The sequence below is a fragment of the Vanacampus margaritifer genome, chromosome 2 (assembly GCF_051991255.1).
Source record: "Vanacampus margaritifer isolate UIUO_Vmar chromosome 2, RoL_Vmar_1.0, whole genome shotgun sequence".
Lineage (NCBI taxonomy): Eukaryota > Metazoa > Chordata > Actinopteri > Syngnathiformes > Syngnathidae > Vanacampus > Vanacampus margaritifer.
In genome coordinates, this window is record NC_135433.1 from 1,197,746 (window position 1) to 1,214,278 (window position 16,533).

At 41.9% G+C, this 16,533-nt stretch overlaps 1 protein-coding gene across 1 annotated transcript; it reads left to right on the top strand.

The window, feature by feature from the left end:
- Positions 1-45: 45 nt before the first annotated feature.
- Positions 46-15,732, top strand: retreg1 (reticulophagy regulator 1). The gene is made up of 9 exons (XM_077556393.1): positions 46-386; positions 2,102-2,193; positions 2,266-2,296; positions 7,591-7,711; positions 7,805-7,889; positions 8,840-8,962; positions 9,066-9,136; positions 11,570-11,687; positions 12,799-15,732. The coding sequence occupies exons 1-9, from the start codon at positions 238-240 to the stop codon at positions 13,215-13,217; spliced, it is 1,209 nt and encodes a 402-aa protein (XP_077412519.1). The 5' UTR covers positions 46-237; the 3' UTR covers positions 13,218-15,732.
- Positions 15,733-16,533: the final 801 nt, after the last annotated feature.

Consider the following 16,533-nt stretch of genomic DNA (forward strand, 5'->3'; position numbering starts at 1 on the left):
AATATTGGGTTTGTATGATCCCTATGTCCATTTCCATGAATGACTCAAACAGCACGTTTCTGGAACAGTGTATGTATTGTACCTTAAAAGAGTAGAAACGTATAACTTCCGGCATTGAAGACGGAAGTTGTATTTTGAAAGGTCATCACCGGAAGTAAGAGTCGTAGTTTGCTTCGCCTAACTTGACGCGCACCTAGACTGGAGGAGTTGGGCTGCACCGCGGGCGACGGAGTTGTGATGCTTGCAAACCGGGAAGCAGGAAGCTCGGCTGGGATGGGGACGACCCCCCACCGACCCGCTGGGGGTCTCCCGAGCGGTCTGGTGGACTGGCAGCGGAGAAGGTGCAGGACTTTTGCCTGGTTTGCTGCAGCCAACGCGGCAATGTGGTAAGTCGGCGGGCAGATGACGCAGACATTCGACAACATTCGACAATTCGGCACCGGCTTGTGGGCTTGTCCAGAAAATGTGATCATGGCAGTTAAAAGCTTTATTTATGGTGCTGTTCTATGTTTTGTCATTCCATGCTTTCTCTTTCTGTGAACATGTTTTCAGTGGACATGCGTACAGTATGTATAAAATATGGAAGATGTGTACTGTAAATATTTTATGAACAAAATGAGAGGCGTTGCTTGCTAGCATTTGTTGGAAGCTGAGTGCGTCTCACCTTTGAAAAATACCAATTCATGAATTACACTTCATCAGAAGGACTCATTTAATCCTCCCATCAGTTTTTTTTTTTTTTTTGTAGTTTGTGCTGGAATCACAAATTGGACTGCAAACAGAAAAACAATGGACCGCTTGCAAGTTCATGTCAGGCCACGAATGCTGCGTAGAGTCGGTGAACATTTGATAAATTGCCAGCCAATGTCAAGAATTGCCACAGCTGGCAAAGACAATTCGACATAAAACATTTCACAGGATTGAGCTTCAAAGACGGACGACTTTAAGGAGCATTTCAGATCAAACATCAAAGGGACTTTGAACTTTTGACCACTGGCTCAATTCTGAGGCTTAAAAATTGAGGCGCGAGTTGTAGACGACAGCAACTCCGTTTTTCACAAGATGTAAAACAATAGCAAGAATGAAACCACGACAAATAAACAAAAAAAGAAAAGGTTTTCTCCATTCCTACATACAATATTGTTGTGTGAAGTGCTTCTGGATGAAAGAGATTCACGCAAATGATCACAGATGTGATCTTCTACCAATAATGTGTGTTGATGTTACCACTTCTAATGAAATAAAAGAAAGCGACGGAAGTGCATCAGCAGCTAAATGTTTTAAAATGTGCAACTTATGGATCTGGAAAATCGCCAATATAAGGACTTCCGGTGACGTCATGACTGACACAACACGCTCAAGGGGGAGCTCCCGTCCAAAAGTTACTATTCACCTTGACAACTCAATTTACACTCGGTATTTATACCCAACTAGGCCGTTCGAGATGAGTTATACCGTCAAACAAAGCAATACCTCGAACAGACGCGAAAGTACGCGAGCCGAAACGGAGAGAAGAAGGTCCGCTAGCCCAGCTAGTCGGGCTAAAGCTAACAGTAGCTCGCCAGACAGGCTAAAGCTAACAGTAGCTCGCCAGACAGGCTAAAGTTAACAGTAGCTCGCCAGAGAGGCTAAAGCTAACAGTAGCTCGCCAGACAGGCTAAAGTTAACAGTAGCTCGCCAGAGAGGCTAAAGCTAACAGTAGCTCGCCAGAGAGGTTGCAGCGCTCCGACATACGAGGTGAGCTGAAAAAGACGTGAGAACCAGGATGGGCACAGCCCGCGACTCGAACCTCACGGCAAGATGGTGAAGACCGCCAAAACAGACTCAGGCGGAACCAATGTGAGGATTTACCAAGTGCCGGTGGGAAACGGATGCCGGGAAATGCTCCTTTTTTGTTAACGACTTGATTGACGGGACTCTGCAGCCACAAGTTGATCATCGAGAGATCACACAGAGCAAGATGGCTGTGACAGATGAATGTCATTTTCATTCAACTCAATGGGGAAAGAGGACTTGAGATTTGAGTTACGTGCGTTCGCAGAACGGATTCCGCTCATATCTCAAGGCACCCAGTGCACTTACGCAAATCTGCTTCGTGCAGGTTTTTGGCCCACAGCCGCTTGCGAGCGTACTGCCTGATCGGCATCCTGCTACTTCTGAAGGTTCTCACGACGGCCGTCAAGGGTGTCAAAGGTCACAAACCCGCACCTTCACTTGACGTTCAGTCGAGTCAGACGATGAATTGCTGCTTTGTGTTGTTTGCAGGAGATGGCGTGCCGCGCAGACTGTCGGCAAGGTAAGAAAAGCTTCGCAACACATTTGACGCTTTTGTTCACAATTGAAAACGACTATTTTTGTCAAAAGGATGAAGGATTGCAGGACACTGAACATGCCCTTTGTCACACTTGGTTTTGGGGGGCGGATCTGTCTCATGCAAATACAGTGGTGCATTGAGATAAATGTGTAATTTGTAAACTCAAAATATTTGTTTGTTAAAGTGTCTTTCTCCATCGTAACAAATAGAAATGCCATGAATCTGTTCCAGCCTCCCAAATTAATCCAACAAAAATCTTTTCTAATGTGTTTTTAATAAGAGGCCTAATATTGCACTTTATTTAAAATAAAATAAAACATAATTAAAGCGCATGTAAAGAAATGTTTTTTTTTTTTGTGCCACATTTGTCATTTGAATGGACATTGTGCCGTTCCTCTATCTATCTATCCATCCATCCATCCATCCATCCAATGAAAAAGTATGGGACCTAAAAGTTAACCTTGGGGGACGCCACATTTCACGACAAGTAATCCATTATCAAATTAATCGTCAATTATTGTAATAATCGAGCAATCCTTTGGAGACATTTTTTTATTTAATATTGTCCAAATCCTGTGATTTCAGCATATCAACAGTAATTGTTCAATCAGTTATTTATGTAGTCCTTCATGAAAAAAGACTGATTATCTTCTGTTTACTGTTTTTCTCTATAGGTTTGACACATTTCTTGAAACTGAGAGATGACATTTTCAAAACTGCAAGCTCATTTGGCCAAACAGACTTACATTTGTGCACAACCTACCAGTGTATTAGCAAAAGCACGTATCTATCCCAAAACTGGTCACACATGCTTCACTCCAAGTTCCTTTCCCAAACAAAGAGTCGGTACTGTCACGACTGCAAAGATCCTCATCAATTACTTTGGCTCATCTGCATTCATTTAGTGCTTTTGCCAAAAGTAACTTGGATGATTTTGCACAACACCTCGGATCATCTGCAAAAGCTCATATCTCGCCCAAAACAGCTTACATATGTGTCAAAATCACATTTAAATAGCATATAAGTGGTCAGTGCCCCCAAAATGCACCGTCCCTTTGGCATTCTCGGAGCACTGCAAGTCAAAATCATTAGATGTTTTGTCACAACAGCAGAAGTGCCGCTAACAAAATACAATTATATATAAAACTGAGGGGGAAAAAAGATTTGAGAAGAGCAGTTTTCATTTTTTTATTTATTTTTTTTCTTACAGGAGAGCTCAGTATTGTTCATTCGATTTGACATCATCATTGCTCTCCTTTTTTTTTTAAATCCAACAAATCAATTAAAAAAAAATTTAATAAATGTTTTTTTTTTTTTTTAAATACATATACATATATATATACACACATATATATATATATATATATATATATATATATATATATATACCCTTTTTTGTATGTGTGTGAGTATGTGTATGTGCGTGTGTGTGTGTGTGTGTGCGTGCGTGCGTGCGTGCGAGCGTGTGTTTATTCATCAGTTCACCTAAAGCCCATTAAAAAAAAATCCCATACTAATAATATAATATAATAATAAATTGCCAGATGCAGAAACATCAATGTAAGTTATCACGATGTAGTGGCTCTCGCTAAGAGAAGAGCAGTTTTCAAAGTTTGCGGTTTGACATACTACACTCACAGTCAAGGAAATTGCAACACTTTTTATTGACACAAAGTTACGTACACATTAGAGTGCAACAAAAGAAAGTGTAAGCCCAAATCTGTATATTCATGAAAAACTAATAACTAAAATTATACCTAGCGCACAGCGTAAATAAAGAACCAACTACTGTGACACTTTCACTACATAGTAAATTCTGTCGAGTAAATTTGACTCTATTTAGAGCGGGAGCAAATAGACCCATTTTTAAAGTAATATTTACACTCGGAAGAGTGTACAATAAAGAAGTAAAAGTCACTCAAGGGTTGAGGAACAAACTCACAATCTTCAGCTTGGGAGACAGCCAATCGGCACCCTGAGCAACAGAGCTCCTGCTGTGTGTTGTTATTGTAGTAAGCATATCGCTCATATCAGCTGGAATCTTCATAACTCCGAGACCAAAAACATCTTGCAGCAAAGCAAACAGTAGAAGTGGCGTAGCTCAGATGGTACTGCGCCGTTTCCCAACCTTCAGGTTGGGACTTTTTTGTTGTTGTCAATAGGCTAAATGTACACAATGATCCACTGAGGCAATTGAGACGTGTACGAAGACATTGGCAACTTGATGAAAGCATTAAGAAATGCTTTTCAGTTGAGACCAATTAGAAGGTCGTTTTGGGATTTCTCCATTTTGAAAATGTCATCTCAGTTTCAAGAAATGTGCCAAACCTATGGAGAAAAACTGTAATTAAAATAAGACATTTGCAAACATCTGCTTTTACTTGAAAACAATGACCATACTTACAGGTAACAAAGTACATCACCCCCCCCCCTTTTTTTTTTAAATTACTATACAAATACGAAGTACAAAATAAACAAATAACAGGTTAATAAATAGTCCTCAAAGAAAAATGCTTTTGTAATACTGAATGCAAAATCTAAATGAATCTGATTAGTGGATTTATCAATTGAATAATCGATAGATTTATCGATTCTAAAAATATTTGATAGTGACAGCACTACTTTGAAGTCTGTCTGTATGTCCGTCCGTCCGTCCGTCCGTCTCCACTCTCCGGTGTTTGTGTGTCTGTCCACGGTCCACGTGGCTCGTCGCTCCTGTTGCTTGTCATGTTGTTGGTGTTTGTCAGCTGTGTCCGTCCGTCCGGCGTCATGCAAAGGTTTGTGGGAGATTAGAGCCGCCGACAGCTGACGCCTTTGCTCACACACTTACGCAAATGTCACCTACTTAATTGTGTGTGTGTGTCGCACTAGCACAAGTGTACAAACATCATGTGGCTCTCTTGTACCTGTCAATCATGGCCTGTTGCTGAGGCAACATGGAAAAGCACCCCGTGTGTAGTAACGGAGCGTACAAACATCACGTGACGGTGACGCGGTGCGGCGCGGTGCGGCGCGGCGGTCTTCGAGGAACGAGCGTTCCCACAAGAAAGCCTCAAGTGTCCCAACACTTGTGAAACCTGAACAGCGAGTGTGCCCGTCCGCGTGTGCGTGACTCAGCTGTTTCCTCACATCGGCAACGTCTTTGGCACGGCCGGGTGGCGGAAACCAATCGGGTGGCCGGCCGGGAGGGGGCGTGTTCCTCATCGAGCTCTCTGATTGGATGAGAGGCAGCGACTGTGAAGCACATCAACAAACAAACACATGATTTCATCTCATGTCAACATGATAGTGATAGTTTCATCTTTCATCAAAATACCAAATATCATCTACATGATAATAATCAGGTCGCAGTCAGTCCAGAACAAATACAATACATTTGTGTCTGAATGTGTTTTTGGGTGTGTGAAAGTTGGTTTGGGAGTTTGTGTGTGTGTGCGTCTACTCTTAAAGGCAAAGTGTCCCTAGCCGGTAAACAAGGAGCTAGCTTGGGAGCTAGCTAGCTAGCACCTGGGACAAAGCCAAACTGTGGCAGGGTATTTACTAGGGGTGTGAATTGCCTCGTACCTGGCGATTCAATTCGTATCACGATTCATAGGTGACGATTCGATATTCGATTAATCCCGATAAGAGTCTATAAATTGATTATTGCGATATTTTTTTCAACCCCACTCAAATTTCGAAAATACTCATCAGTAAACTTGTCCATGTAAGATTTGTATGAAAATGTATTCATCTGAAAATTCAGACTTCTAACTGAGTTACTGCATTTAACAAACAGGTTGCAGTTTGTTTCATGTTTGAACAGCACTGAAATCAAATATTAAGGCTTAATGTTCCATTAATTTAACATTCTTCCATGTTTAGTGTCTGAATCCTAACCCTAAGTAAGACGTTTTGTTGAATATTCCCATCAAAAAAATGAATGCTTAAAAATCGATTCGGATTTGGATTTGCCACTTCTGATGTTCTATGCAGCCCCACTAGTGTCCATCTTGTATTTTTGGGTAATATTGCGTTAGAGGAATATGAGTTGAGTTGTGAAATAATGTGTGCGCGTGTGTGCGTGTCTGAGAGTGTGTTTGTATGCATTTGTGTGTGTGAATGAATGTGTGAGTATTTTGTTTGTTAGCATGTGTGTGTCTAAATGTGTGCGTGCCGTCCTGCTGTCGGCCTTCGTCACCGAGTAGCGTGACTGTTGTTATTTTTAGCGCGCCGGCCTTCAAAAAGGCGAGCCGGACTTGATTTAGCGTAAACACGCGTCGCCGCCGCGTCGTGCCGCAGCTGGGATTCGAACACGCGCACTCCCAACGAGGGCTCGGACCTACGGAATTTTCTGTTTGTTTGCTTTGGACTTACTTATTGCCAGGGTGCTACCTCGAGAGGCGGAGCAGGACTGAGGTACGAGTTCAGAACCCGGACACTTAGTAAATATTGTCAAGATATCGTATCGTAAGTCACTTGTATGTTTTTTTTTTGTTTGTTTTTTACTCAGCGTGTCGCACAATCGCTGTATCGTGATATGATTTGCACTGTTGGCATCACCTGGATGATATTGTAGTGTGAGTCAAGATACTGTAAATGGTGTCATACATTTTTTGTATTCTTTATTTCTGACCGATATCGGTGTGGTAGGCAAACTCAATTGTATTGAGTGGTAGGTTGACGTAGATGTTTGTCGTATTTGGCAATCACTGCGATATGATTTGATATTGGTACCAAAATATCGTCTCAATATCATGTCGTGAGTTACACCGGGTTTTTTTTTTGTTTTGTTTTTGGGCAGCCTATTGCGCAATCGCTGTATCCTGATATGATTTGTTGTATTATTAGCAACATTTATGGAGTAGTATCATATTGTGAGTTGCTGTTTTGTATTGTACATTGTTTACACAGTACATCAATTATTTATTTATTAATTTATCGCTGTATTATATCGGTATTGTTAGCAAGATGTGGTCATCTTCAAATGGCAAAATGGCCGCCCCCTCAGATAGATAAAAACGGCTGCTTAACACATATTCCACAAATGTCCTATTAATCAGGATGTCATGTTTGGACGAGTGAGCTCACATTTGACATGTTATTGTCAAGAAATATTTAAGGTTGACTTCCACTTTAAACATGGCCTGGCACAGCCACGTGCTTCGCTAGCATGGTAGCATTGATGCTGCTGTCGTAATACAGCGCAGCAACAAAAGCGAGACGACATCAAGGCAAGACGCGCGGAACCTTTTCAACACAAGACTGTGACGACTGTGGCGCCGGCTGTCTTTCAGCTGGGAGATGATGGACCGACCAGACCCGGACCCGGACTCGGGCTCACAACTGCACCTGAGCGGCGCTCTGCGGCTGTTCCTGCAGGAGACGTCGGCCTTCAGGCAGCAGAACCCCGGCAAGGTGAGGCCGTTTCCCCTCGACATCTTCATCGTCATGAGGATGAGGAGGAGGGTGTTGATGGCTTTCCTGTGTGGTCTTCATCGCCTCCTTCAGTTCTGTTTGCTGGTGTGCAGCTTTTGCACTTTCTTTGCTGTTCTCGGACGTTACATTCCAGGGATAGTCATCTCCTATTTTGTTGGTGAGTGCCCCCCTCCCCCCACCCAAAAAAATAGCGCTTTGTAAGACTGTGCTGAATATTTATAAGAGCTGTCAAACGAATCAGTTTTTTTTAAACTTGTTACAATTCTGATTAATCGCTTAATTAAAAAGGCTTTCAATCAACATTTTTTACCTGCCAAATTTGAAGCGCACCTGTTGTGTTAATTCTTTCGACATTTAATGTTATGAGGACGTCAACATTTTTTGAGCCACTGCACACTCTCAACCTTTTTCTAATCAGTTAATTCCTTGAATAATTAAAAATGGGAAAAAAAAGCCATTCAATATAGAATGTAAAGCATTCCCAGTTTGTACATCCTGACTTCATGCTGCTGTTCTTGGTGTGGCCACCGGGGGCAGTGTATTGTTGCCATACAGACAGAGAAAAAGTCACCACGACTCTGACTCAATAAACTGCATGAATTCATTCTAACCTATGGCGATTTTCCTCAATGACAGTTTTGATCTATGACATTTCTAGTCAATAATCATTCTCATTGATGACCATTCTAATCACTTTCAGAATGGCAATTCTTGTCAATTACAGTTCCGAGTCAAGTACAGATCTGGGACAATTCAATTTATGGCGATTTTGATTTATGACCATTCTGATCTACAACAATTAAAATATATTACAATTATAACCCATGACAATTATCTGTGACAATTCTAATCTATGGCAATTCTGATTTATGACCATTCTGATCTGTGACAATTCAAATCTGTTACAATTGTAATCTATGACAATAACAATCTTTGGCAGTTCTGATTTATGACCATTCTGATCTACGAAAATTCTATGACAATTATAATTTGACAATTATATGTGACAATTATGGCAATTCGGATTTATGTCTGATCTATGACAAATGCAAATCTATAACAATTGTAATCTCTGACCATTCTGATCTCTGACAATTCCTTTCTCAGTGCTGTCGGTGTTTCTGTGGCCTGTGTTGTCGTCCGCGGAGGCGTCTTTGAGGTTGAAGCCGGTTCTGCAAAAACTGGACTTTGGCGTGGCGGCGTTGGTGCAGAAGATAAAAGAGGATCACGGTGATTACAACACATTGAAAACAAATTGCAAGCATGCTAGTTTGTTAGCTTGTGGTCTAGTAGATGGTGGACTGAACTGTTGTGGTCTCGTGCGGTCCTGCAGAGAGAAGAATCCTGAAGGCCCGGCTTGAGAAGGAATCCGTGGAGTCGGACCTCTCGTCCATGTTTCCCAAGGTGGGTACAACATGCATAGTGCATTCATTGGTGAAACATAATCAATCAAGGATGTAAGGAATTCAAAGGTTTTTGCGTCGTTAATGCTTAAATTCAATTCCTTGGGCTGCTCCTTCTGGTGAGTCACCTCTATTCTCAGTGACTCAGTCAGGTCAAATAATATTAGCAGTTTTTCACAGAGACGAAACCTTATACACCACAACTTGTTGATGCAAATCGTTAGCCCGTCTATGGCATTTTCCATTTTGTGTTGCCATTAAGCTAGTGGATGCATTCCTATTAGCGCACCAATGATGTGACATTGTGATTTCCTAGGAACGAAAGAAATCCATTTAGATACTCTATAGAAATTCTTTAGAAGTTTTGCAAACTTCCCCCTCCCCCAGCCACTTCAACCAGCTCCTCCAGCGGGATTCCAAGGCGTTCCAAGGCCAGCTGAGAGGCATAGTCTCTCCAGCGTGTCCTGGGTCGTTCTCGGGGCCTCCCGCCGGTGGGACATGCCCGGAACACCTCTCAAGGGAGGCGTCCAGGAGGCATCCGAACCAGATGCCCGAGCCACCTTAGCAGGCTCCTCTTAATGTGGAGGAGCAGCGGCTCGACCCTGAGTCCCACCCGGATGACCGAGCTTCTCACCCTATCTCTAAGGGAGAGCCCGGCTACCCTGCGGAGGAAACTCAGTTCGGCCGCTTGTGTCCGGGATCTTGTTCTTTCGGTCACGACCCACAGCTCGTGACCATAGGTGAGGGTACGAACGTAGATCGACCGGTAAATCGAGAGCTTTGCCTTTCGACTCGGCTCCTTCTTCACCACAACGGACCGATACAGAGTTCCGCTTCACTGCAGACGCTGCACCGATCCGCCTGTCGAACTCCCGCTCCATTTTACCCTCACTTGTGAACAACTCCTCCGATTGGGGCAGGATCTCATCCCCGACCCGGAGAAGCAACTCCGCCCTTTTCTGACGGAAGACCATGGTCTTGGATTTGAAGGTGCTGATCTTCATCCCAACCGCTTCATACTCGGCTGCGAACCGCTCCAGTGAGAGTTGAAGATCACGGCTTGAAGAAGCCAACAGCACCGCATCATCTGCAAAAAGCAGAGATGCAATGCTGAGGTTACCAAACCGGACCCCCTCAACGCATCGGCTGCGCCTAGAAATTCTGTCTATAAAAGTAATGAACAAAATCGGTGACAAAGGGCAACCTTGGCGGAGTCCAACCCTCACTGGAAACAAATTCAACTTACTGCCGGCAATGCGGACCAAACTCTGACACCGGTTGTACAGGGACCAAACTGCCCGTATCACGGTGCTCGGTACCCCGTACTCCCGAAGCACCCCCCACAGGACTCCCCAAGGGACCCGGTCAAATACCTTCTCCAAGTCCACAAAGCACATGTGGACTGGTTGGGCGAACTCCCACGCACCCTCGAGGATCCTGCTGAGGGTGTAGAACTGGTCCACTGTTCCACGGCCGGGACGAAAACCACACTGCTCCTCCTGAATCCGAGATTCGACTTCCTGACGGACCCTCCAATCCAGCACCGCTGAATTGACCTTACCAGGGAGGCTTAGGAGTGCGATCCCTCTATAGTTGGAACGCACCCTTCTTAAAAAGGGGGACCACCACCCCGTCTGCCAATCCAGAGGCACTGCCCCCCGGTGTGCACGCAATCTTGTAGAGGCGTGTCAACCACGACAGCCCCACAACATCCAGAGCCTTTAGGAACGCCTTGCAGATCTCATCCAGGCCGGGCCTTGCCACCGAGGAGCTTTCCAACTGCCTCAGTGCCTTCAACCCCAGAGATAGGAGAGCCCACCTCAGAGTGCCCAGAGTCTGCTTCCTCAAAGGAAGACGTGTCTGTGGAATTGAGGAGGTATTCGAAGTACTCTCCCCACCGATTCACGATGTCCCGATTCACGAAGTCGAGGTCAGCAGCACCTCATCTCCACTATATACAGTTTTAACGGTGCACTGCTTTCCTCTCCTGAGACGGCGGATGGTGGACCAGAATTTCTTTGAAGCCGTTCGGAAGTCTAGCTAGCTGCCTAGCAGGTAAACAAGCACCCGGGGAGCTAGCTAGAGCTAGCTAGCTAGCACCTGGGGCTAAAGCCAAACTGTGGCAGGGTTTTTACTTTTGGAACCTGGATTTGCCACCTCTGTAGAACATATTGTTGTCAAGATTTTTTGGGGGGGTTTACTTTGCCTTTAAGAGTGTATGTGGACGCACGCACACACACAAACTCCCAAACCAACTTTCACACACCCAAATACACATTCAGTTTTTTAAAAATCGCAATAATCGACCTAGATAGATCCGTATCGGGATTAATTGGTATCGGATCGAATCGTGATTTATGAATCGTGATACGGATTGAATCGCCAGGTACGAGGCAATTCACACCCCTATTGCATCTTGTTTTGTGCTGGTCAGCTGGACTCGGCGGCGTGTAAGGAGTTGTCGGTGTCGGACACGTCGGTCTCGGACGTGACGTGGACGGACAACTTGAACCTGTCGGAGGAGAACACGCCGCAGACGGAGAACTCAGAAGGTGACTTTTCAGATAAGCGTCAGTGCTTCTCAAACTTTCAACAACAAGCTCCACCATCAAGCGTGACATTAATATTCATAGTATGTCCGATTTAACAACAAAATAAACAATAGAGATTGTAAACCTAAAAGTATGTTTAATATCATGGTAAGCTACTGTAACATTATGCACAGTTTGAACAAAAATACAGTATAAGGGGGCGAAGGGGTGTAACGCTACTTAATGGAATCATTCATTAATCATTATTTAAAAGTATATATATTTTAAATAAAATTAAGAACGAAAAAATGCCTACCTAAATTAAATGCAACAAATGGAGTCTTGATAATGTTAATGCTTGGTGGAAAAAAAGTGTCAAATGTGAATGTAAAATTTATACGGATAAGTTCATTTTAATAAATAATTGCCCATTTAAATAGTATTATTTACAATGAATTTAATTATATTTGATTAACCAATCACTTGATAAAAAGTTTGTTTATTTTTCTAATATATTTTATTATATAATTTAAAACAAACCAATTATCTAATAAGAAAAATGAAATAGAAATTAACACATTTTGGAGGAAAAGGGCTCAATAAATGTTTTTCAATGTAAATGGTCCATAATAAAAATAGTGAAAATGCATACATGAAAATTTGAATATATTTAATTTAAATAATAAATACTATTTAGTTCTCATTTAAATCTTATTTATAATTAATTCCATGATTTTATTAAACATTTTTATTTGAAATTTTAAACTTTAAAAATAAGATATATTGTTTTTAATAATTTAATATTAACAATTTTTTTATGGAAAAGAGTTGAATGCAGCAAACATTCCAGTACTCTTAATAATACAATATACTTAATTTTAATAATAATAATCATAAAAAAAACATATTTAAATCTTATTTATAAGTAACTAATTAACATATAATAAATTAAGTAATTGCTTACACATTTAAAAATGTGAATAATATAAAAAATACTAATAAATCTTCCAAGCCTCTGGTAATATAACTTTTTGATGAAGCGGATGAAATCACGCGAATTAACGAGATCATCAAAAAAAATACCATGATGACCTCACACTTTGACATTTGACCTCCACCCCCAACCTCCCAGACCTGGACAGAGAATTGTTGTTCTCCGGGGGTCTCCACAACTTCCCCTCCGTGGACAACGGCGCCACCACCAACGGCGAGGACGACGATGAGGACGACTTCGACCTTTCTCGGCCAATTGGGAGCGAGCGTGCCGCCCCACCCCCGGACGCTATCCTAGACCTGGTTCAGAACACCGTCAGCGCTGCCGTGGCTGCCGCCATCCAGGAGCGCGTGGAGACGGCCGTGGGTTTAAGACTTCCCAAGCCGGCTGAGGAGTCGGACAGCGAAGCCGACGACTTTGAGCTGCTGGATCAGGCGGAGTTGGATCAGCTGGGGGCGGAACTGGAACTCCCGGGAGGGGACGGCGTCAAGACTACCGGCGAAGAACATGGCAACAAACCCCCCGGGTTCTTCGCAAAACTTCTGAGACGTCACTGATTCGCTGGACGGCGGGGAGAGTCGTGACTTATGAGTTGAATTTGTTCCGTGACCTAGCTCGTAACTCACTTGGCTCGTACAGTGGTACCTTGACTTACAAGTTGCTACAACTTAAGAGTTTTTCGAGTTAGGAGCCATCGTTAATTTACAATGTCGGGCTGCAGTAATTATACCGGTAATTGCCTAAAGTGTTATAACACCGCAACTATCAATGCAAATCATTAGCACGTCTAGCATGTTTTCTGTTATGTGTTAGTTAGCATTAAGCTCGCAGGGGCATTGGCAACACTACACAATTGATGCTAATCGTTAGCATGTCTAGTGTGTTTTCTATTATGTGTTAGCATTAAGCTAACGGGCAGTGGCAACACTACACAATTGATGCTAATTGTTAGCACATCTATGGCGTTTTTCGTTAGCATTAAAGGGATACTTGACTCATTGAGCCATTTTCAGTCGACTTGCTGTCGACTGAAGACGACATCACCTGTACTGAGAAAGTAGGTAACGACCAATCATGGCTCAGTTTGCTGACCAACAAAAAACACTTGTTCTTTAACAAAACCCAAACAAATTGGTCGTTACCTACTTTCTCAGCACAGGTGATGTCGTCTTCAGTCGACAGCAAGCAGAAAAAAATGTTTTTTAAAGTATTAATTGTACAAGAAAAACAATGACGTTAGCAAATTCATTCTGGATAAAATAATAACTTTTTACTGCTGAAAATGGCTCAATGAGTCAAGTATCCCTTTAAGCTAGCAGGGGCATTTCCAACACTGCACAATTGATGCTAATCGTGCACGTCTATGGCGTTTTCCGTTGTATGTTAGCATTAAGCTACCAGGGCCATTTCTTAAGGACAGTAGAGTTGTTTGAAACACACAGCTTGTAATTTTTTTTTCTGTGGTCAAATTCAACCCAGAGTTGAGTTTGTTGCCACCAAACAGCGCTCAGAAATAAAAAAAAAACAACAGCTTGTAACTCCAAAAATGTTGCGTCACTCGTATCTCAAGGCACCACTTTAGGTTATCCGTTGTGCTTTGGGCTCACATTTGTTTTTGTACAGGTGTTTTGCCAGATGTATTTTTTTGAACCGTGGTTCCTGAGAAACTGAGTGCTGACTGGAAGCTCGCTCGCAACACAAACCAAAAAAAACATTTGCAACTGGCACAACTCTTAAGTTCGAGCATTCCAAGGTCAAGGTACCACTATATTGTTCTTTGGCCAAATAAAATCACCACTTAGAAGGATTTCACATACTCAGAACTCACCAAATTTGTCAGGTTGTGGTCGCATGTGTAAACCCCCCAAATTTTTTTGAAAATTCAGCCCCTAAAGCTTGTTGTACTTTGTGAGGTGAATTTTGGTAGACGTGTTTATACAGAGTAAACCCACCAAAAAAAGCCTGACGCAGCCAAGCTGGAAAATGCAAAGGAAGTCTATTTTCCATTTGCAGAGGTCGAGTTTCTGTCTTCACGCCGAAGCTTGAAGCCTCTGACCCAGTAGCCAGTTTGACTTAGAGACATGAAATTTGATAGTCATGTCTACGTTGAGTAGGCCCACAAAAAAGTCATGCCCGGAAATAAAAAAAAACGGCCATTTTAATGTTTTATTGACCTTTTCCAGGTGTCGCTAAATTGTTTAATGTCTTCAGGACTTTTAGGAAAACTCAGCCCTCAAGCCACTTTGATTTAATAATGGACAATTTGGTAGTTATGTCTATCATGAGTAGACCCACAAAAAAAAAGTCTCATGAAGTTGTTCGGAAAAAGTCAGAGGAGGTCTACTGTTCCGCTTTGATCAGATTGTGACAATTTATCGTTGCTATGGTTACATTTGTTTGGATACATTTATTCACCATTCACCACTAAATGAAAACATCAGACTAATGTTCAGAGTGGAATGTAAATGGAATGAATGTGCAAACAAGAAAAACACAGTAAAAAAATGATGCCAATCAATTGTAATGTGACGATGTGTCGCTGCAAATTGCTTCAATCTGATTTTTTCCCCCTATTTTTTTATAGGTTTCATCCTGCTGGTTGGATTTTTCTTTTCTTTTTTTACTCTTTTATATATATATAAAAAAAAATTGTTGTGATTGTTGTCTCATGCTTCAGTGAAATCCACAATTATAAACACTTGTTCAAATATGTACGAACCTTCAAGAACTGGATGAAAAAATGCACCTTGTCCATGTTTTGTACTGAAATCACAATCAGTGAGTGATCATCACGTGCGTATGAGAATCTTGTGGTTTTGTATGACAAGTATTAGTTGTGTGTGTTCAACAGCGTCTAAAAACCTGGAACTAACCCCAATGATTGTAGATCCAAGATGGTGAAGCTTTACTCAACACAATCTTCTTGATATATTCAATTGAATGATGTGATCAAAGCATCACAAAGAAAATATCCTCAGTTGCCTTTTGCTTGTCTGACATTTCTTCTTTGACATGCATCAATGTATTTATGTAACTTGAATCCATGTTAATAAAATGTTAGCTAACTCGTTAGTTAGTGGTCCAGTTGTTTGGGGTAGAAAATTGAAAAAAAAAAATCAAGCAAAAGCAGTGCGGACTTTGGGAACAATGGAGAGCGACCCAAGATAGGGTGGGTTATGGCCATTGAGGGTTTTACAGATAAATAAGGAGTTACAGACCAGTGAATTTGTTGGGGTGCGTGAAAACATTTTTTATGTCGTGGTATATTTGCCTGAATTGTATAACTGTTGAGCAGAAATGTTGCCATTTACATGTCACTTGTGAATCCTCTCAGCCAGGGGCGTCACTAGGCTTCATATTGAAGTGAAGGAAATCAATTGATTTCTGATCATAATTCATTACAATCCATCCGTCATGTTATTTTCCTCAATACTGCTTGTAGTTGGCATATTTGGAACACTTGGCTGACAGAGGCACGCACAACGACGACGACGACGCAGTGAAAACATGGCCCATTAGCCAGCTTTTATTACCAATAAGGACGTTTTTGACATGATTAAGTGCAATGGATTGGATAATGACACATCAGAAGCGTGGACGACCTTACACTTGGAAGTAAAGTGAAACTAACAGATTTATGATTATATTTACATAAATAATGAGGTTATGTGCTTGAATATTTAGTTCATTTTGCTTTCTGTATACTATATATTTAATGTTTTTATCTTATTAGTAAAAAAACCCGATATATATATTTAAAAAAAATACACAACCAATTATTTTAGGGAGGGCTTAAAAACATTTTAAGTGGGCTTGAGCCCTGTAAAATAAGTACTGTATAAGTTTAATGATGTCATTGCTCTCAGCTGTTTG

What these genes read in the sequence shown, in the direction of transcription:
- retreg1 (XM_077556393.1), top strand. Translation starts at nt 238, where the DNA reads ATGCTTGCAAACCGGGAAGCAGGAAGCTCGGCTGGGATGGGGACGACC. An exon ending in CCGCGCAGACTGTCGGCAAG is followed by an intron (nt 2,297 to 7,590) that starts GTAAGAAAAGCT and finishes GCTGTCTTTCAG; the next exon opens with CTGGGAGATGATGGACCGAC. An exon ending in AGTCATCTCCTATTTTGTTG is followed by an intron (nt 7,890 to 8,839) that starts GTGAGTGCCCCC and finishes TTCCTTTCTCAG; the next exon opens with TGCTGTCGGTGTTTCTGTGG.